Raw genomic sequence first — 22548 nt, forward strand, 5'->3', positions numbered from 1 at the left:
GCCGACGTAAATCGAGAGCGGCGTTCGGATCAGATGCGCTTCTTGCCGCGGGGTGCCGCCACTTGCCGGCGCCGCACTCCTCAGTACACGGTAGCCGCACTCGCGCAAGCGAATCACAGCGGGAGAGCGATCGCGTTTCATGACGCGCGCTGGCGTAACTTCTTTCCGCCATGCCATCCCTCCCTGTCTAGCTTCCAGTGCGCTCGCCGGCACGAGAAAAGAGAGAAAGCGCTGGGAGCGTGCGCCAAACCCCCGTAACTCCGCTGATTCTTGACGGATTCGAGAAATTTTTGCGGCAATCGATTCGGGAGGCAGTACACTCCGATACTGAGGCCATTAGATCATTACTTGGAAAAGTGGTTCATGACCCCTTTAAACTAGTTCGTTATGAGCCACACTGCGAACAAGTACAATCTAAAGCGGACAACGTCAGAGAATACCTATAATCAACCTAATCAACACCCAGCTGCAGGGACCTTACGTCCCCCAACAAAGCGATCGAGCGATTCTCAACGCGAGCGCTGTGGCATCCAGCCATCGCTATCGACAAGCGCATCACGCGTCATGCACATTCTGTCGTGTTGTAGTCGTGCGGTGCTCGAGCGTAAACTTTAGTTGTTGTTGAGATAGCGCTGTACTGACAGGTTTATGTGTCACCTGCTTGTTTGCTGCTCGTTTTCATCTTTCTGACTTCCATTTCTGAATTGTGTTCACAAGTAATGGCTGGGGGAGACAACGACGTAGTGTACAAGGTGTCCGAAGTACGTGTCCGCGAAGGCAGAGTTCGTGCATGCTCTTTGCGAAGCTTGCAGTGTGAAGTTCTCTTCGCCGCGTGCGGTGCGCTAACAATGATCCGGTCGTTCATTCCAGGATGATAAAAGCGATGATCTACTTGACGACGATGCGCTGATCAAGGCGTACAACCGCGCAGTCTCGACGAATGAGGTATTTCCAGCGAATTCATTCTCTGTCGACAGGAGTGCGTAACGCAAGCGCACATTTCGATGAGTCAATCTCGTTTCAGAATGATATAGGATCTGGCAAACAGCCATCGTCATCTTCGGGAGCGGGCCCTCACAAACAGCAAAAGAAGAAAGGGAACAAGAAAACCGATGGTCACCACACTCAGCAGAAAGCACGGGTACGATCAATGTATTAAGCGCTCTTACTGGTGCATACTACTACTGATGTGGGCACCGACAGTGAATTACGGGATTGATAATCGCTTACGTTTCCGCGGTGGCGCATGCCGTGACTTCATTTCTTTCTTTCATCGCTCTGCGACACGTAACTTTGAAAGTATCTTCAATGTGAAATGTTCTTGAAAATGTCGCGTTTGTTAATTTGAAAGCTTCTCCTCGTTAACTTACCACGAAAACCTTTCTGTGTTTAATTCATGTATGAGCAATGTGGCCTTCTTACAAATGCCGTTTTGAGAATATGGTCAGATTTTTCTACTTGAACATTGCCTTGCAAAGTTTCGAAGTAGTTTGAGGTAAAAACAGTTCACAGTCGGAAACTACGTTTTTTGTTTATTTGCAGTTTATCTGTGGTATCCACTAAACACATGTGACAGTGTGTAGGCATACGATAATTATAATAATATAATAATTGTTTGAGTTTTAACGTCCCATAACCATGATTTGATTATGAGAGACGCCGTAGTGGAGGGCTCTGGAAATTTTGATCATCTGGTGTTCTTTAACATGCACCTAAATCAAAGTACATGGGCCTCAAGCATTTTCGCCTCCATCGAAAATGCGGCGGCGGCAGCCGGGATTCTATCCCGTGACCTATGGGTCAGCAGTTGAGCACCATAACCACTAGACCACCGTGGCAGATAGTAGGCATACGAGGAGACACATAATAATGCTTATTCTTATGCTATATCCTTGTACTGAGTTTAACATAAGTTGGACACTGCTTAACTTGCTGTCCCACTAAGTGGTTACATTTGGGATTAATTTCTTCACGCAAACTTTTGTATAACGAAAATTTCTTCAGCACTGTGTGTACTCGCTGCTGTGTATCTTCGTGCTGTCCGTATACCCTGTTCATTGCCCTGTCATGGAGCAGATGAGGGCAATATTATTTGATTGAAGCACATATGCCTATAACTTGATGTTTGCTTCCTACGTAGAGCTATGGCTCGACATGGTATCAGCTCACTGTCTCTGTGCATTTCAAATCCAGCCACTGTCTTTGGTGTACTAAAAACAGCTTCGCTTGTTTCTCTAGAGAGTATTTATGGGTAGTATGCGGCGTCACTTGCATTCCAGGAATGGAAAGTGGGAGACTTCTGCCGGTGTACCTACTCGGTTGACGGACTGTGCTACGAGGCTAAAGTTAAGTCGGTGGACCATGACACGTGTGTTATTCGTTATGTCGGATACGGCAACGAAGAAGAGGTGTACCTATCGGAATTGCTCCCATCGGAAGGAAAATTTGCACGGCAGCGACAGAACGAACAGGCCAAGCGAGAAAATGTGAGTAAAGTGCCCAGTATTGTTACAATGAAACCATGCAACATTAAAACAACTGAAAGAACACTGCATTTTTCGCAGAAACCTCACGCCATAGCCTCAGCTGCCCTTTGTTTTCTCCCTTTTCTCATCATATTTGCTTGGCTGTATGCCGCGGCTTTATTTCTCTGCTCTGAAACGGCGTGTAACAGTATACTAATTTACTAGTGTGGCTTTCCAGTACACTGTGGCTGCTGTGGGCAAAGTTATAAACTAGGGGTGTGCGAATATTCGAAATTTCGAATATTTTTCGAATAGTGTTTGCTATTGGATTCGATTCGCACTGGAATTTTACTATTCGAACTTCCCAAAAACAAATACAGTAAACGTCCGATTGAAAGTCACCCCTTCAGATTTTTAATATGCTTCACCTCATTACACTCTCGTATTGCGGCAAAGCTGCCTTTCAAGCTCAGTTACGGTCGAACTTTGCCAAGGGACAGTCAACGTCCGATTGGAAGTGGTCCCTAGATTTTCAATATGCTTCACCTCATAACACCCCGGTATTGCGGCAAAGCTCCCTTTCAAGCTCTGCTACGGTCGCAAATGTACGAACTCAAGAAAACGCTGGTTCCAACATGGAGATGAAAGATGTGGCAGAGGTGGGGGCTCAATAATGCTAATTTGGGCAGGAAGTCCGAAAAATCGGAAGCCGAAGCTTTTTAGCATCCAAAATTTCAGATGCTCTTATATATCGATGTCTATGAGGCAGATTTGGAACTTCGGACTTGAAGGGAGCACACCCTTGTCTGCCACATCAGTTGGGCTTCCACAGAAGTTGAAACGGGAGGAGAGGCTGAGGAAATGGCATCTTTGCCTATCATGTGTAACGTGTTGTTGGCAACACTTTGGTTGCACCAAATCATGTACATAAATAGAATTCGGCCTCTACATTGCCTCATTCTTGATAAGACAACTATAAAACACCACCCCGCCAGTGCTTCATCAACCTAGCGAAAAGAAACACTTTCATGGTGCTATCTCATAAGAATATGCTTAGGAATCCTTTCTAACATTTTTTTCTGCAACTTCGCTTCGAAGTATTGGAAAAATATACTAGAAATATATGAGAAATATTCGAAAAATATTTGATTCGATTCGCACTCACACTTCAATATTCGAATTCGCTTCGCACCCAAAATTTTGCTATTCGCACAGCTCTATTATAAACCTTTCATTTTTGTTGTCCACTTTGCAAGTGTCTTTGACATAACATTATGCACTGCAAAATCTTGTGGAAGTAAGTCTCTCTGAACTACACTGTATCCTGTAGCTTATGCTTTTTGACCTGGCAATCTGTGCTTTTGTGCACCTCTTTGTAAAAGCGCATGCCACAATCTCTATATAGTAATTTAGATTAGCTTTGCATCATTAGTTTTATTATTCCTCCTGCATGAAAGACAACTGTGAACCAGGAGTGGATACTGCAGAGAAAGGCTTAAGACTATTAAGTACAATGCACTTATAGACTGAAGGCGAACAGCGGCATGGTCACGCAGTTCCAAGCTAAACAGCTGCTGAGCTCTGCCGCTAGGCTGAGAAAGCTAATGACTGACACTGTCGTGCCACTAATGATTCGAACCCACAAACGGAGAACGAAGACTCTGGGTTTCGTTAACGGGCCAGTAAACAAGCCCGTGTTCCAAAATGTGTGATGAAGTGATAATTGTGCATTTGTACGATGTGCACATGCTGCAGCAAGAATTTTGCGAGTACGTGCTGTAATAAGGGAGTTAAGGGTGTGTGGAACAATCCACTTCGGCTGGGTTGGGTTTCTCGCTCATCTTTTCCACCCTTCTCAGCAGCGCAGAGGGGTAGCCCATTATTGTGACTACGCCCACTTTGGCAACGTACCACGACATGAGTGATTACATCGTTGGCGCACAGCCAACAACCGAGCAAGGCTCCCTCCACATCTTGCTCGTGTCCACGGTGTGTCAGAGCGGCACTAGGGTCACCCTAGTGGAGCGGTAAATGCGCGGCCAATTGAAGTTCTAAGGCACCGTCTATGTAACGCTTCAATGATAGAATTTTTCAGATTGGTTCATTGTTGTATGAGTTAGATGAAGTTAAGCTGTCTCATCCCCAATCCATCGAGAGGTGAGCTTCACTACCAAAGCAGGCACTTTTTTCTTTCTGCCTCGAGTATCATCCACAATCGGAGCTCCTTCCTTGCTTTCACCCATGTACTAGTGTTGAGGGCAACACAATGTTAACTTTACAAGCCCCCTTCTTTTTTTCATCTCTTTTAAGTATGCTTCACTGCTTATCTTTAGTGGTGGCATTGGACATTACACGTCGGGTGATAAAACAGTCATGTGCCATGGTCAGTGACTTTGCAAGCAGTGTGTTTGTTATGGCTCTCACTCGAAGATGGCTTGCAGTGATGCCATCTTAGCCGACATGCTGGAAAGTTGCATCTGTTGTGGCACAGTGCGGTGGTTCTTCTGTAAGTCCTCACATGGCACGACAGCAGCATTCCAATTTCGTCTTGATGACATTGGAGTGCACAGTGGTTCTGCTGTAAGTTCTCACACACACGCCAGCAGCATTTCGTGGCATTGAATATGATGCACTGACATCATCTTATAGCCCCCATGTTGGAGCACCAGTACGGTGGGAAGGTGCATGTCTGATGCCATGTGCAAGCAATATATAAGTAATGGATTCCATTTCTGGTGGTGATTGTAACTTGTCCATTCATACTGTGTACTTGCATGGAGAGCTTGTTGAATTCTTTCTTGCCCTAACTGGTCTGACATAGGGGTGGTGCACGTCCACTTGTTTGTTTATGTATTATTTTGCTGGCCTTCACCTGTAACTTTCTCAGCAACTGAGTCACTTCCTAACATATTGCAGTAGCCCAGTTGCTATGTTGTTGCTGTTGCACTGCTGAGTTAGGTTATGGGTTTGATGCCAGCTTGGACTGTTTAATTTTTTTTATCATTGCATGAAAACAAAACAACCAAACATAAAGTTGGTCTTCCATGTAAGCTATTTCTGCTGATCCAGATTCTTTGTAGTGTTGCCTCCTATATGTGAAATAAAGTGTAGTCAGCAGAGTACATGCTTGCTTTCAGTGTCTCTTTGGGCCTGAGCTTTGTCATAATTCCTTGTAACGGTATGATAAAGAACACTTCACTCTAGTACCTGATGCTGCTTTTTGTTTTGTCAAAGGCAAAATCGTTTTGTGAACCTTAAATGCAGTTTACTGTGCTCACATTTAGGGATGTGTTGTTGCCCTTACCGCAAAGCTGATAATTAAAATTGTGCAAAGAAATCTTGCTAACAAAGCACCACAGCTTTTGTTTGTTGCCTCCTGGAAACTCTTGCTCTGCAACAGATGGCAACTCACACACAGCACATGTGAAGCATAAAATCGGTCTTGTGTTGTTGAAAACAATATACACGCTGCGTGATTCTTCAGTGCAATGGGCACTTCCTTTGTCACCGAAATAATTCTCGTCAATTCATTACTCATGCCTTCGTAAAATTGCAATGCAGGCACACGGGTCTCCAACGCCACCGAGTGAGGACGATCACAGTGCACCTGCAGCCCATGGTCCCCGCACAAATGATGGTTATTCCCAGTACCATGTGAGTAGTAGGCCAGACGTAGTGAACAACCAAGTAAATGAGTAAACACTACAGTGCTACTTGAAACTTTCCCAAGTTTCCATGACTCTTTCATTTCACGGTGGCTGCAATTGCACCGTGATTATGAAAATGCTGATGCAGAAGGCACATTCTGTCGTGCAACTAAGTAGTGCAGCCTGTTTATCGCGAACTATTACGGCCCTTTGAGACATGTATGCTGTCATGTGACAGCTTTAGATTACCTGAAGGTTTTGATAGTCAAGTGAAGTGCTTCATGCATGCACTCAAACCACCGGATACAACCAATATATGGGAATCGTTATGCGTATATGTTACGTGCACTGGTGATTGGAATCTTAGAGTATTATGCTGCTAGACTTGAAGACAGAGATTCGATTCCGCATTTGATCATGCATTCCTTTACGGCATGTATATCTGAACTTTGCCCATTTTGAAGGTGCCTGACAGAAAACTTAGACACATACTTAGATGCACTGCTAAATTCTGACCCAGATTTTTCTCTCTTTAGTACCTCTCTAACATCGAGCGTACTGTACTTGCCATGGTGACGCAGCCACAGAATGAGGTAGTTACTACAGGTAGTTGCAGAATGAGGGCAATGCTACAGCAGACAACAATGATATTGTGTGTATTGCCAGGAATTTGGTCTTCAGAAGGTGGTGGTGTTCATTTTAACGCCAACTGCTTTCACATGAAGACTGATTTTGAGCTCGAGAAGTCGTGGAAGTTCGGATTTTTTAAAACCCTTATGTGTTAAAACATGAAAAAGGCCACCCAATCTGAGGGAGCAGTATTCTTCAAGGTATGCAGTTGATCGCGGTGTTTAATGGAGAATGGTGAAAAATATTTCTCACTATGTATGTTTATTAAGTAACATTCAGTTTACATGGTCTGCACCAGTGATCTGGTAATAAATAACGCTGTACAATGCTTATGCACTGTGCTTTGCTTTCAGGACGCACCGTTTCATTCGTCCCACTCGCTACCACCAGCTCCACCAATGGAGCCTCTCCTAGGTAGGCTCCCGCCATTTTTGGTGAGTCAGACTAGTTTAATCACGCATATACACCTTGCCAGTGCTTACGGTAACATACTTGTACTACAAGTAATGTCCATGTCATTTAGTTGCAATTTGATTTGTGCCATGTTTTTCAACAAAAGAAGATTCGAGCAAACATGTTTTTTAAAAGGCATAGTAAAAGAGCTCATCATATTCCTTGATTACTTTTCAACTGTGTGTGTACTTTTTCAGAGAAACACATTTGTTTCCTGGTGGTTAAATTATTGCCTGATTTAATCAAGTACAATATATTTTTGATGGCAGGTTCAGGCCTTCAAGCCTCAGAAGAAATACTGGCAAGCCCCAAAGTGCTGTAACTAATTTAATGCAATAGCCTTTTCACAGCCATTTCTTGGTTTTGTTTCCCATGAAATTACTGCGCCATGACGTTGTGACACAAAATGTAGTCACTTGGGAGCAGGATGTTGTGGCGTTTCGACAATCACCCAGTCACCTACTATGTGTTTATTTGTTGTGAGTGCCAAAGCAGCAACAGGAGCAGCATGGCGAACAAGTGCGCCAGTGGGATTTTCACAATGTTGCAATGTCCGAACACAGATTTTCGGACATACAGTCAAATCCTGCTACAACGATACTGATGGGACGCACGAAAAAGTTCGTTGTCGCGGAATTTCGTTGCAGCGAAATTTCATCTATAGACCACAAAAGTTAGGAAGATCTGATGATCATGACTCGTCCTTTGGTCCCGGCAAGCCAATGCATTGTCCTTCGCATTTAACTGTCGCTAACTCAGACGCACTTGGCTGCACACCATGTGAATATATTTTCTCGCTTATAACACGCACAAAATATCCAGAAAATTTAGCGCTAAACTCGGGGTGCGGGTTATACACGAATTTCGTTGCGCAAGTTGGCTTCACGGCAACGCAATGAAGGCGACTTTGCATCAATAGGCGAGTTATACACGTGGGTTATACACGAGCAAATACTATATGCAGGCTACCCTCGAAGCGTGCCGAGCGCGTAGCGCCGCGAAGGAGCGTGCCAAAGTTCGGTAGAGGCTAAGTGAAAATGAAGTGCCGAAGCTCCGCACTATCACAGTCATAAGCGAGAGAAAGGAAAGTCGAAACGCTTCGTGCCGTTTTACGACTTTGTTGCCTTTAATCTTTCTTCCGGTGTGTTAGCTGCGTACTTCAGCATATTCGCTATCGATAATCGCGACGATAGCGACCGCGGTCTCTGCCGCGGTTTTCTGCGTAGCGCTTCCCGCAAACGGTAGCGACGGTAGTTCCGTTTTCAATCTGTGCGCTCTGGCCGTGCGTGTGCCTTCAGAACTGCGTCGTTGCTATCTGTGATCGCGTCTACCATGATTTTGGCCGCAGCATTGCATTGAGTCGGTGCGCGTACGTTCGATGGATGCGCACGTACTTTCGTGGTCGCCCGTGATCGCGTCGACACGACCGCATTTGTATTCACAGCGGTTGCGGCAGAATGCAGTTACGCTTGGACTAGGTGCGCGCTGGCGGCGCGTGTGCCTTCAAAACGCCATGTATGTCATTCACGATTGCAGGGCTTGTGACGACGAGCGGGAGTTCATGAACGATTCTTCCGCGGCCCGCACGCGCATCAAACCTGCCGGCAGCATCATGGCGGATGGACGATCTGTTGCTGAGCATCTCAATGGCGAAAAATTTACCGGGATGTGCGTGAGGTGGCAGAAAGCATGTCTCCGATGAAGACACGGGTCTTGCGATGCGGCCGCACGGCTCTGGCAACGAGAAATGGTCGAGTTTCTAGCGGAATTTTGTGGCAATCCTAGGCAAGCTCCTTTTCCTTATGTGGTGGCACTTGCGAAAACTTCGTTCAAGCGGAAATACCCAGAAAAAGTATTCGTTGTGACGAGACATTTTTCGCATTGTTTTCTATGGGCGGCTGACGGGGAATCGAAAATTATTCGTTGTGGCGGAAATTTCGTTGTAGCGGTATTCATTATAGCAGATACAACGTACCATGGCACACCGACAAAACTGCTAAAAGGGCACTGGCACGACTGGCATACACTAGAGGAGTACTGAACGCAGAAAAACATTTTGCTTATGATAGACTTAATTTGGATATCATGACAGTATGTGTACGTCACCAACATTGATTGTGAAACCACTGAAAATGGACTTCCCATTCCACCTGGATACATTGTGGCATTCCTTAGGCTACTATTCGATTTTATTGCAGGGGTTGACTTCAAGCAACAAAAATCTTAGAAAGCATAGCTCGCGTCACAATTGAGTAAATACCGTAACAACAAAATAAGGCAAATTATGCATTTCTGTATAGAAGTGTGCAATCATTTATTTATACTGCTTTGAGCCTTGCGCAGGCTGATATAGCTAAAAGCACTCATTTATGAAGATTCCCAACTTGGCTATTTCACTTTGTCATTCAGTGTGTCATTTCCAAAATTTTGAATGCTATTTGGATATTGACCTATAACCACACACTGCTGTAACGCTTTCGGTGGACAGTCTTGGGTTGGCACTTCGTGACTACCATTGTAGGCAGTTAAATGTGGAGGCCTTTTTCCTTTGTACTGCATGTCCATTGTGTTTCAGCCAATTTCACAACAGTCGCTTAACCCTTTGAGGTCTGAAACTTTTACCCACCTTTCGTCCATTCCGGTCCAAAAATACAGAAATCAAAGCTCAGGTAAAAGAAGTTTACCTAGGGATTTAGAGATGGTGCATAATGCAATGAGAAAACACGCATACGAATCAACCATGAAAGAACTTGTCGAGCAGTGCCCGACCACGGACCACTACGGCCATTTTGCGTTGTCGGTAGGGGCCTGGCAACAGATCGCAAAGGGTTAAACATGTCTTATGCTTTGCTTAGTAGTCTCAGCAACACTGCAGAAATGCAGTTAAATGTCATTAACAGTTTATTAGTCATTGCTTTCAAGGTGGCAGAATGTATGTGCTGTAACTGGCACTATCAGGGTTGGGGCTCCTGCGCCAACTGCATCATTTTGATGCAGTCGCAAATTACCGCACCAAACCGCATTAAAGTGGACCGAAACTGCACCACACCTTACCTGAACGACTTCAGCTTGCATGGTCCAGCATTGGTTGTGAACAACAATGAGCGGATTCGTTCAGGGACAAAATAACAAACTAAAAAACAGTATAGCGAACCATGTCAGCTGCAATCTTCCCCACCATAATTTTGAAATGATCCTTCATATCACCACCATCTGCGAGGTTGCGTGAGAACCGAAACCCTTTCTGCGTTTTGTTAAAGAGAAAGAAGTGCCGGAAGCCTTCAGGACTGCAGTTGTCGCTGCAAGGCCGCTGAAGCGGCAAATGAAAATGGCTGATTTCTGATGGCTTCTTCCCTCAAAACAAGGTTTTGTTGGTTCCCTTGTGCAGTACATGCTAATTAAGTTATCTCACGGGCAGCTGGACACCTTGCGATTGGTGCAAGCCTTCGTCATTAGTCGCATAACTTACGCGCTACCCTTTCAAGCCACGCGCCGCACCGAGACTGACCAGGTGGACAAACTGATCCGAATCGCCTGCAAGGCGGCGCTAGGCCTTCCAGAGAGCACCAGCACAGAGCGCCTACTGGAGCTAGGGATGCACAACACCTACGAAGAACTCGCCGCAGCCACGATCATCGCTCAGCGAGAGCGACTCAGCGCGACGCCCCAGGGACGTTGTGTGTTGAGACGCCTACACTACCCCCTGGCGCCGCAGTTTTGCGGGGACGAGACTGAAATGCTACCACACGCACTGCGAACATGGCTACATGTAGACCCCATTCCGCGCAACATGCACCCTACATACCACGCAAAACGAAGACGAGCTAGGGCGACAGCTCTGCTGAGGAGGCAGGACGACCCAGACACGTATTTTGCGGACGCAAGTCTGTACCCGCGCACAGCAACACCGAGCCCCGCTTTCGCTGCGGTCGCGACAAATAGGGAGCGCACGGTCGCGGCTGCATCTGTACGCACCTCATCCATTGCAACGGCGGAAGCCGCGGCTGTCGCCCTGGCCATACGAGCCGCCGAAGCCAAGGAACAATCGGCATATATACTTACAGACTCACAGGACGCATGCCGCCTATACCTGCGGGGAGTCTTGCCAGCCAGTGTCCTACACATCCTGGGACCGACCCTCACACAGGACCACGGAATAACCTGGTGCCCAGCACATGCCGGAGTGGACGGCAACGAACGGGTGGATCGCCTGGCTCGAGGTATGACAGGCCGAGCCGCGGAGCACTCCGCCCCAACGAACGCCCCCACACCCGGCACGCCTCGAGAAATTCTGGAGTTTCAGAGATTCGGACGAAGATCCAAGGCTCCTCCCCATCCCAAGCTCAAAAGGGGCCAGGCGAGAGATTGGCGCCGACTACAGACAAACACATTTCCTCACTTGCAAAGACTACACAAGATGTACCCCGACAGACACGAAAATAAATGCCCTTGGTGTGAAGACACACCAACACTCCGCCACATCACATACGAATGCCAGATGCGCCCTGCAGGCGCCGTCTCGCCGCTAGTCAAAGACTCACTAGCAAACTGGTCGTAGGAGGCGCGACTCTCCGATCTGGACTTGGGAAGCCAGCTGGCAACCCTCGGCCAGGCCCGGCGAGCCGCAGAAGCCAGTGGGGCCCTGGAATAGGGGCTCCACCCATCTGCACCAGGACTACCTGTGCGCATTAATAAAGTTGTTGTTCTTCTTCTTCTCACGGGCAGCTAAATGCTTATTTTCGACTTTCGTGATACCATTTAACGTGCACTTTTTTTGCGTTCTCATCAGGTATGGTCTGATGATGTTCCACTGTGCATTAGTTGCTACATACAAAGTGCACGTGGCGTGTCGCCGACGTTTGACTCACCTCGAGAGTCCGTGGAATCGTGCACATGGATCTTGGGCGAGAGATGTCTGTCCACGAATGCTGCTGAACCTCAAAAGAGAGTCATTGCTCTTCACCATGTGCCCGCCTAACCTCACTGACAGGGTGGCACCACCACAGGAGTGGCGCCATCCCTCGAACGGCGGCGAGTAGGCTAACAATGCCAAGCCGCAGGACGTGCATGCACGATAAGGCAAAAATGACATCACAGGGGGTGATAGCACGCCCACACACTTCAGTATGAAAACTACTGTGCCCCAAAGTTTAGAGTGACTTGCTCCAAATTGCTGTTAAATCACAGTGGGCGGTCTCATACCTGCATTATTTTTACCACCTAAATTTCACTGTTGTGGAAAAGACACGTTGATAGAAATTGCATGTTTGGCCTTGAGAGGAAATGCATTTGTCCTGTAAGGGTTTATGAATCTGAACTTGCACATGTACACACATGCATTTTTTTTCTTGAAAAAACTGAAATGCTTCACCGTCTTTCGCCTTCATCTTCTCTGAGCATTAACAAATCACTGGTTTTAACATTGGCTACATTGCTGCTAAGCAAAAGAAACAAACAAAACTGTGTGAGTGATCAGCTAGTACCCGTGTCACACAGGGGCTAGAAATAACATTTTTCTTCGGCGAAGCTGCGACACATATAAATTTAATGGCATTTTATCTGATGACGTCAATAACAGTGGCTTCTGAAGTGAGCAACTTTAGGTAATAATAAGCAACAAACATGCATCTTTTACAAGTCCTAGTCAGCTTTCAAGGCTAGTCAACTGAGCATTTGTTAGTCAACAGCGCCGACTGCGCATTTGTACGGTGGTACTACACTCACTATTGTTACTATTGCAATGCAGTGTTGCAGAAAGCACAGTTTATGGATATCTCATTTAGCTGTCAACAACACAACACCAACAGTTATTAAATAAGTGACTGCAGTGGAGATACACAGCATTTATATAAAAGCATGAGCAATGCACTTGTCTCATAAAACACGGGAATATCCACGTAACAAATAGCTTTGTGTAATGAGACATGTGCTATTGATGTCGAATAGAACCCGAACAGCGGCAAGACTTCGCAATGGTATAGTGCGCGCCGTCCAGTCATCACCATGGACAGGCGCGCATATGCGCAGTGCTGCCGACCCGAATGTGCGTGCTGGTTCATCGTGCTAACTGGACGGCTCTCACTATACCAGTGCGAAGGCTTGCCGCTGTTCGGGTTTCATTTGACGCCAATAGTACCAGGAATAACTGAGCGGCAATCTTGAAAGTGGCATTAAAAACTGATGGTTTTGGAAATTGCTGCTTATTAGAATCACATGACAACATGTCATGACAACATGAGGCCATGCACTTAATCAAATCTAACGTTAGGTTTATTTCAGTGGCTTTGTGATGGAAACATGCAATCAAATCTTGTGTTTGATTTACTTCTGTGGCTTTGTGATGGAATGATTCACATTATGCACTTTTACCATTAGCATTCTGTACATGGCTTTCACTATACTTTTCAGCATAGTCTCCACTTGCACTGATTATCAGAAAGATGACTAATCTGTCTAGTGGCACAAATGGTGCCCTCATTTTATTACTTCATAAGAATGCCTTAATTGGATGAATGACAATTCTTTTTATGCTGTCGCATCGCTTTTCTTATATTTTTGTCAAGTTTGTGTACTGAAGCCGCAAAATTTGAAGCGTATTACAGCTGAGTATCTCAAGATGACTCAATCTCATCGGTGTAGAAAAGGCGGCATGTTCTGTGGTGGGAGAGTGTACAGTACACACGGATTTAAACGCGAATATTTAGGACTAAGTAATGTACATACTTTCGTTTCTAGCGTCTACAGTTCGTGTCATATCGCCGTAACTTTGGCTCAAATATTTACATCAGAGCCAACATTACCTTTAATAGCCAGATTTGCAGCAACATGACAGAGTTATCACAAGCAATTGCTCACAGCACTCGTTTTACTGAAAAAAAAAAAATTGTCGCGTTTTAATTCGTGAGTACCGTACATTGTTGGGTCTGTCAGTGGCACAGTTCTTGTTCAGTTACTTAGATTTTGAAGCTGTTTCCAGATAAGTGAACCCTCTCATACAATCATTTGTGAAGGGCACTTAGTAATGTCAATCTTCACGCATTTTTTCTTCTCATATCTCTCACCAATAGAAGCATTCCATTCCACCGCCACCTCCAATTCCTCACGGTGACCTCCCGAGCAACGAAGAAGCATTGGCCTCTATGCTCATGTCATGGTACATGACTGGCTACCATACCGGCTACTACCAGGTAAGCAGGACTTCAGGTGTAAAGAGGCAGACTTGCTGAAGTTCTTGGTTGTTCCTTGCATCGAGCCAAATCATGAAGTTCATGTATACAGTGGGCTCTCATTAAACAGAACCTGAATGGATTAGGAAAAATTTGAAGGACGCTTGAGCTTCGCCTAAGGACGTGAAAGCGTAATCGGGCCTCGTGCGCATCGCATCGCCTTCTCAATTGCTAGCCCGGCTTCGGTTCTCGGTGCATGCCTCAACTGTGCCGTAAGGAAACAAACGACTGTGCGCATAACATTGGCCATTTCCAACTATCCTAGAATGACTACTGCAAGTACAGTTGTTAAGTGCCCACTGTGTCAGAATTCTACCTCTTGCGAATCAGGGAAGGGCCCACTACGTGACTGTAAGGCAACATGTGAACGTACGCAGCTGGTCACTTTGTTGATGCTTTTGCAGCTTATGATGATTAAATATGTCTGAGTGCTTTGTAATGGGTGGGCCTTTAAAACACCCACTCGTTGCACAATTCACATGTTTCGACACCTGGTGCGGTTCTACACTTCAGCCACGCAATATTACGTGCATTAAGGAGACTCCTTCCACTACATGACATTCATATAGTGTTTTTTTTTTCTGAAGCAGTTTTAAGGAATAGCGTGGCTCTGTGGTAGAACACCTGCCTGCCACGCAGGTGGCGTGGGTTCGATTCTGACTCGGACCAAAGTTTTTTATTATTTATTTTATTTGCATCTTTCTCGATTTTCTTTCTCGGTCCTGGACCAGGTGATTTTTCACTCACAGCCAATGATGCCAACCCCGGAATTCCTGCGAAACAAGCTCTTTAACGCTATCACGTTAAAATATTTTCTGTTTAACAGGAGTTTCATTTGCTAAGAGGCAAAAAAGGTTGCGGAATTCAAGTATGAAACGAATCATGTTAGAGGGTGCTGTTTCATTCAAGCAGCAATTCCATTTCGTAGATTTCCGTGTACTGAGAGTCTACTGTATATGAGCTTGTTGTTTCTCTTTCTCTCTTTCTTTTCTTACTGTAATGTTTCTAAATCAAGTAGTTGATAACAGCAAAACCCCAGAATCTTGTGAAAAAGATGTACAATTTAAAATGATATTGCCTCTGAAGGCAATGAAAACGGCGTTTAACAAGTAAGAACACAATTATACCATGCTTTTTCATCAGTGAAATCGAAAACAGAACCAAGATAGCTCTCAATACATTCTGAATAATTTCGTGGCACGCATCACTGCTCACTCTTGGTTTCTCTGATTTTTCTTTCTTTACTATTCTGTATGTTGAGCCGAGGTGTTCCTTTCCTTTATATATGGACAAATTTTTCACACATCTGGCACATCTTATTATGGTTTGCATCTGTGACAATAATGCTGAGACTTTTGCCATACTGCATCTTCCTTTCTTTAGAATGTTTGGAGGTAAGCCATCACGAGGCAGAGCAGTCACCAGTTTCTTGCTGGCCTTTGAAACATGCAGGATTTGGACACACAGTATATTTTTGAAGCAGAACGTTTCACAGCATATAATGTAATGCCCCTGACACATAAGCACTCCAGTTTTGACTAGGGGACGTCTTCTGCAAAGGTGTTCACGCAGGGTGACCCATGACAAAAGAGTGGGCTCAAACTGTGTGATAAAAACAGGGCATCTAGCTAATTAAATTCTTTTACAAAACTCCTTAAAGATTTAGGTATTTAATAATACTTCGAGTTGATAAGCTTAAATTGTCATGTACAGGATTAATAGCAGTGGCATGAGGTGGCGCAGTGCACACTGCACTGACTTGTGCATAATGAATTACATGCAATTGATCACTTGTAATATATTGCAGTTTTTCAGTCAGTTTGTAATTAATCACTTACTTCTGTTACTTTGTCCGGCTCACTGTAATTCAATTACTCCTCTGAGGAATCGGTTATGTTGCTGAGCAAAAGTATTGCAGGCAGTGCAGCATTCAGCACCCAAGTTTGGTGGGAACTGCAGTAGAACACCTGCTGTTGTTCCACAAGCAGCCTCATAGTTGCACATGTTCAGGCAAACATGGTATCCTCAACAGAACACTTCACAGGCACAAAATCACAGTAATTACATTGACCACCATAATCATCCCACTTTATAAAACTTATGGCCACCGATAACACAGCAACCGTAAGAAACATTGGCAATTGCACTGACGTTACTAAATATTTCCAGAGGATGGGTGTACCACCTTGTTTTTCTAGCACTTTGCACTACGAAAACATGCTTGGTCCTAACTTCTAAACTGGCACATTATGAAATACAGTCGAACCCGGGTATATCGAACTCGCCAAAAAACGTTTATTAGTTCAATATATGGCATAATTCGATATAGGCCCGCTATAGGATTTTGACACAAAGGCACATAACAATAAGAAAAGTACTTTATTAATATGGTTGCTTACTTGCGTGCCCTACTTTGGAACAAAATAGTCCTGGATTTTCTTCTGTGTCAACGACTTCGCTGCCTGCGACAGCACACACGCCTCCACGTTGTCCAACGAGTCGGAGCAGCTGAGGCTGCAACCTTCCACATTCACGCAATAGCGCCGGACCAACGCAAGTGCACTAATCACTTCGGAGGATGTAGGCAATGGGCCATCGTCAATTTCCTTATTGTTGTCGCTTTGGCTCGTGGTCGGCACGACGTCTGCAACGTAGTCCTCATCTTGTAGCTCACCCATGATGGCGACATCATCGTCCGCACTGACGAACTCGTCGAATGTCGATCCGTCGATAGCTCCCGGGAACTCTGCCAGCTCACTCCAAACTTCGGCGGAAACACCTGCGGTGTTTTCAGTGCTGTCATCGGAATTTGGGGTGTCATCACCAGGCATGCGGAAGCCGGCACGCCTAAAGCAGTTCTGGATCGTCTCCTTCGTGACATCTGCCCACGATCTACTCAACATAGAAAGAGCTCCGAGCTAGTCGATCTTAAGCTCCTTGCCGACACGAAGGTTCACAGAGCACCAACAGGCAACACCACCAGCATGGACCACGCTGAATGAGGACTCGAGGAAAACAGGCAGCAGCAGGCACACAAGCATAAAGGAAGAAAAAATGGCGCTCACTTCTACCGCCTCTGTACCTCGGAGAAAGCACGACGGCCTCTGATTGGCTGTAAGCGCTGCGAGTGGGCCAGGATCATTTCTTGCAGGGGGGTGTTCGCCCGTGCACAACCGGGTCTAAACCACTTTTTCTAGGGTAGCGCCGGCAGTTTTCCCCGCCACCGCGAGGGAAAGCCAACTTGCTGGGGCACTTTTGAGGCACATGGAGTTTGATATATCGGTTGTCGTTGCTATTTTCGTTCGATGTAACAGTAACTTTTGCTATATATTCTCAATGTAAATTTACCGTGTTTAGAAATTGCTCGATATACGGGATAACTTGATATAAACGGGTTCGATATAGTCGGGCTTGACTGTATCTTTCTGTCAACAGCTATTGATGCCATTCAATGATGCATCTGTTTGGTGGGACCTATAGTGAGCCTAATTTATCCTGTTTTAGATGCGAAGCAGCTTTTGCACTGGGCTGTGTCCGTAGTTTCATTGGCGACCGTCCCACCTAGCATAGCCATCTGAGCGCACGCTTGCGCCAAGGAGAAGTCTTCTTCCTCTTGTTCTTCGACCGCCTTGATGATAATGCGTGCAGAGCACCTTAAGGGCCCGGGCTGCCGTATGCTGACTTAGCTTGGCGTAACACATACAAAACCATGTGTGCTGGCACACGCTAGCGCGTTCGGGCCTGTGTAAGAGGCTGGGTAGGACACAGGCCTCTCCCCCTTACACTCTCTCAGTAACCACGTGATGGCGTCGGGGAACGAGATTCTGCAGACGCGCGATGAACCCGCGTGGCGTGCTCCAACAAGAGTTCGGGACGAGTAACAGCAACTACAGTGAATTCATGGTGTGCTCCACTTGCAAGGACACGTTAACATCGGGCAAGGTGCCCGTGATGAACAAAACTTTAAGACGACCCATGCGCTGCTTCGCATCCCCACATGGTTCCCTTTAGTGGGAGATGGTGCAATTTTTTTTAACAGCGAAGCTGTTTAAGCTAACCGTAAGTTGTGGGGCTTATCGTAAGTTGTGGGGCTTAGCGATAGCAAGAAACTAATGCTATACGAAGTGAAGCTCGCCAATGGATACTCTCAGTTTGAACAGCGCTCCTGTTGCAAAGGCGGCCAAAGCAGCGAAGGAAACTAGAGTGCTTCAAGTGTCGAGCTGTGACAATTGATAGTTCGCGCTCATCTTCTGTTTGTTCGTTTAGCGGCGTCCCTTGAGCTCGAGTGACTTTCGTACGCTCCGTAACATGAGCGCGGACATCACGGTGAAAGCGTGAAACATCCCTCTTCCCCTCAGCACGAGAAAACCGCGCGAGCAGACAGCGGAAGGGCAAGGTTCTCCCTGCGCAAACATAACAAGAAGCGAGCGCGCTCGCCGACGACTTTTAAATCCACCCGTCGCGCTCCTAACGCCATCTTGCTGGTAATGAAGAAACGCTTATAAGCGCCTAGCGTCTCTGAGTCCGTCCAGCGGTAAATGGTGTGTATATAACGCTCGCCGTTAGCTACGTGGAGGATCTGCGTTTCGTGGCGTAGTGGATAGCGCCACTCGCTGCGGAGCAAGAGGTCCCTGGTTCGATTCCGCGCTTCGGAAGCATTTTAGATGCAAAGTATCTTAAGGCGGAGCTCAATCCGGTGGTGGTGGTGGTGGTGGTGTGCGGCGGGACCACCCTTACTGCGCATGCGCATACCCTCTCCACTCCCCCTCACCATTCCCCATGTCCTCTACCCCTCTCCCATACCCCTCTCCACTTCCCCTCCCCCTCTCCCTTCCCCTCCCCCTCTCCCCTTCCCCTCCCCCTCTCCCCTTCCCTCCCCTCTCCACGTCCCCTCTCCCTTTCCCCTTCCCCTCTCCACTTCCCCTCTCCCCTCCCCCTTTCCACTCTTCCTCTGAAACGCAGGCTAGACATGCCGAAATTCTCTCCTGCGCAACGCCGCGATGAGCTCGAGCGCATGCGCGTCCCCTCCTCTTCTCTCTCCTCTCCTACGCTGCCCCCCTCTCGCCCGCCTGTCGACCGCGTTCCCCATTCGCCCTGTGAGAATTAACGGCCAGGCTAGATGGAAGATACGACGCGTGTAGTGTCCCTCTTCGCGTTCCACGACGCGAGGTCGGTAGCATGCCCAACGAACGCCAACGGAACGCAATCGTGCAAGTGCTCCGGCTTCGCATCGCCTCATGGTCCCCTTTAGCGGGAGATGGTGTAACTTTTTTCTGAATTATTTTTCTTTGGGGCTTTTATATATATATACATATATATATATATATATATATATATATATATATATATATATACATACTTATACATATACGGTGCATGACGGGCGACGGCGACAGCAAAATTCAGCCGAGACTGTCCATATAATTGCTATCGCAATAAAACCATCGTCTTCATGAATGGGTATGTGCCACAGAAATAGGGCAAATCCTGCTACCCACCACTGGTCCAATAAAAATGAACAAGGCAACAATTAAGCAAAGAAATGGCTGTCATCACGGGTATGTGCCACATAAATTGGGCAGACCCCACTACTCATCACTGGTTCAATGAGAAAGAGAAAGCTATAGAGAGAAAGGGAGAAAAATTGAGAGAAACAATGGGAATAAAAGACATAAAAAGACAGAAAGAGAGAGAAAGATTTAGAAAGAGAGAGACGCAGAAAAAAAGAGAAAGAAGCAGAGATAAAAAGAGAGAAAAAAGTAGAAAAATCAAGAGAGAAATGAAAAGAAAGAAAGAGAGAGAAAAGGCAGAGATAAAGAAAGGGAAGAAAGAGAAATAAAGATAAAAAGAGCGGGAAAGAGAAAGAAATGGAAAGGAAGAAATAGAAAGGAACAGATACGAAATAGAGATACAAGAAACAAAGAGAACGAAAGAAAAAAAATGAGGAACAAAGAAGGCCACCCAGCTGCGCTCTTTCTTGAGGCTCGGCACGACTAGTGCGAAGCTGCCATTAAACGGGAAAGGCAGTGGCAGCTGCGAGAAGAGCCCCGAAGCGATGGAAGCCCTGCGCCTATGATGAGGTGCCCGTAGATCTATGAGAGGTGTGAATGCTCAGTTCTGGTCTTTGGGCATTCGTGTCGTGACTAAGCTAGCTAAATAAAGCATGGCAACAACCTAGAAGAAACCAAATTAGACTTCAGAATGGTCCAATTTCGCTGTTTCAAGCCTTGTGCGACTTAGTGCAAGCATTGCCAATAGTTTTTTTTTTCAGTTCTTAGGTTTTACTGTATCAGTTAGCAGGGGGCTCAATAGTGAAGCTAACTAATAATGATCTAGAAGCCTTCGTTTTTCTTTCAGTAGAGTGCTGATTTGCACATTTAGTAATATAGTCCAGGTAACAAGTCAACAAAACGTAGAAAGTGATCGAACGAATGCTCTTTGTCATTCTGGGAACTTCCATGATATTGATGAGCCAAGGGAATTTTATTTTTATTATGGCTGCACTGACATGAATGGAGTTTAATTGTTAAGACAGTGGCACATGAGGCCCTTTAGGGCCTCACAGAGCAATGAATGTATTGTAGTCAGATACAACTTTAGAAGTCTGCGGCATTTCCTCCTCAAAGGCGGATGCACACAAGCCTGCACCAATGGGCGCACACTCTATACTGACGTCATTAGCCGGTTGTATGAACGGGACTATTTCTTTGGTCGCGAAGGCGACCGGCTGCCCCGTTTCGGTCGTCTGGGCGGGGCCTCTCCGGACTTCTTAAGTTGTATTAGACTGTAGACAGGTTCCTCTATCAACTGGTTGCTGTATCGACGGTAAGTGCCACTGGGTGGCAATGGTTGATCTGTGCTGCTAGATAGTGTTCCAGGTGAATGTCATGTTCAAATTGCTCACCAGACCCCGTTCAATTGATTGTGAAGTAGCGTCGCTGTCAAATGCTATATTAAGGGGCTGCACCCTATCAGTCACTTTGCATTTTGCCTTCTTCCCGAATTATGAGTTCTTCCTGTCTTTGAATAAGCTCCGCTAAATAGCACAGTACTTCACTCTGTACTGCAAGCTCATCAGCCATTCAATCATCAGCCGGATACACAAGAAGTTGATTGCAAGCTTTCCTGATATTCCCAAAACCAAGCCTACACGGAAGTTGCGTCACGGCCAGAACCAACCGACATTGGAAAGGTTAACACAGGGTGGCTCACATTCAGAGGCATGATTCAGGAATTTGCTGTTGATCTTTAAAATTCATTTTCAGGATCGCTAAACCACTTGTGGTCATGTATTCAGCACAGAATATTAGAGTACCAAAGATAACATATATTGAAAATTTATTGAGGTCACTGGCCATCGAAAAATCGCCAGAGCTGTCCTTGAAACCGGTTCATCATCAGAAGAGATACACTAGATTAATCTAATACCTCGTTGGCATGCATACCAAGTGTTCATTTGCAATGCCCAAGTCGGGTGAGGGCCTTTGAAGGGCTTTCACATGATTAATCATCTTTGTTTGTTTTTTTCTTTTCAGGGCTTGCAAGAATCGAAGTCAAGCAAAAGGGAATGTTGCTGCTGCAGATGCAATAGTCACAAGTAATTAACCGGACTGTACGTAAAAGTTAATAAGCACGGCACGCTGACTTTTGGTTGTTCTTGTGATTCATTTTCCTAGCAGCAAGAATTTTAAGAACGTAGTTTCACAGTCTTCCGTGAACCTTTTTGCATTTGTATTGCATACAGTTGAACACATGCTAATGACATTAAAATACACCACTTCTCTAGTCATACTTTTCTGTCATTTTGCTGAACTCTGTCATCCACTTGGTCGTGTTAGGTTCAATTTTTGTGTAGTCACGACATGACAGACAAGTTAATTTTAAAGCTGCAAAGAAAAAGAAAAGTCATGGTGCCCCTTCTCCTCGAGGTGAAGCAATTGAAAACTTGGTGGCAATCGGCCTGGTGTAATGTCCTTTGAAATGATGGAAACCAAACATTTCGAAGATATGTACATACCCTATGCTTGCTTCTGTCATTTCACTGCGTACATGCAACACTGCACTTCGCATGTGAGGAGGTGAAATGCTCAGGCTCCTCTAAAGCATCTGAAAAGTAGTGTCAACATA

The 22548-nt window shown here is 45.8% G+C and overlaps 1 protein-coding gene across 1 annotated transcript; it reads left to right on the forward strand.

Annotated features, from left to right (window-relative positions):
- The first annotated feature begins 527 nt into the window (after positions 1 to 527).
- Positions 528 to 22212, forward strand: LOC119387659 (survival motor neuron protein). Its single transcript, XM_037655121.2, has 8 exons — positions 528 to 761; positions 871 to 945; positions 1025 to 1141; positions 2280 to 2486; positions 6027 to 6119; positions 7096 to 7176; positions 14263 to 14382; positions 21957 to 22212. Exons 1-8 carry the CDS (start codon positions 720 to 722, stop codon positions 22020 to 22022), a joined length of 801 nt encoding a protein of 266 aa, XP_037511049.1. The 5' UTR covers positions 528 to 719; the 3' UTR covers positions 22023 to 22212.
- The last annotated feature ends 336 nt before the right edge of the window (positions 22213 to 22548 follow it).

The sequence above is a fragment of the Rhipicephalus sanguineus genome, chromosome 3 (genome assembly GCF_013339695.2).
Source record: "Rhipicephalus sanguineus isolate Rsan-2018 chromosome 3, BIME_Rsan_1.4, whole genome shotgun sequence".
Classification (NCBI taxonomy): Eukaryota; Metazoa; Arthropoda; class Arachnida; order Ixodida; family Ixodidae; genus Rhipicephalus; species Rhipicephalus sanguineus.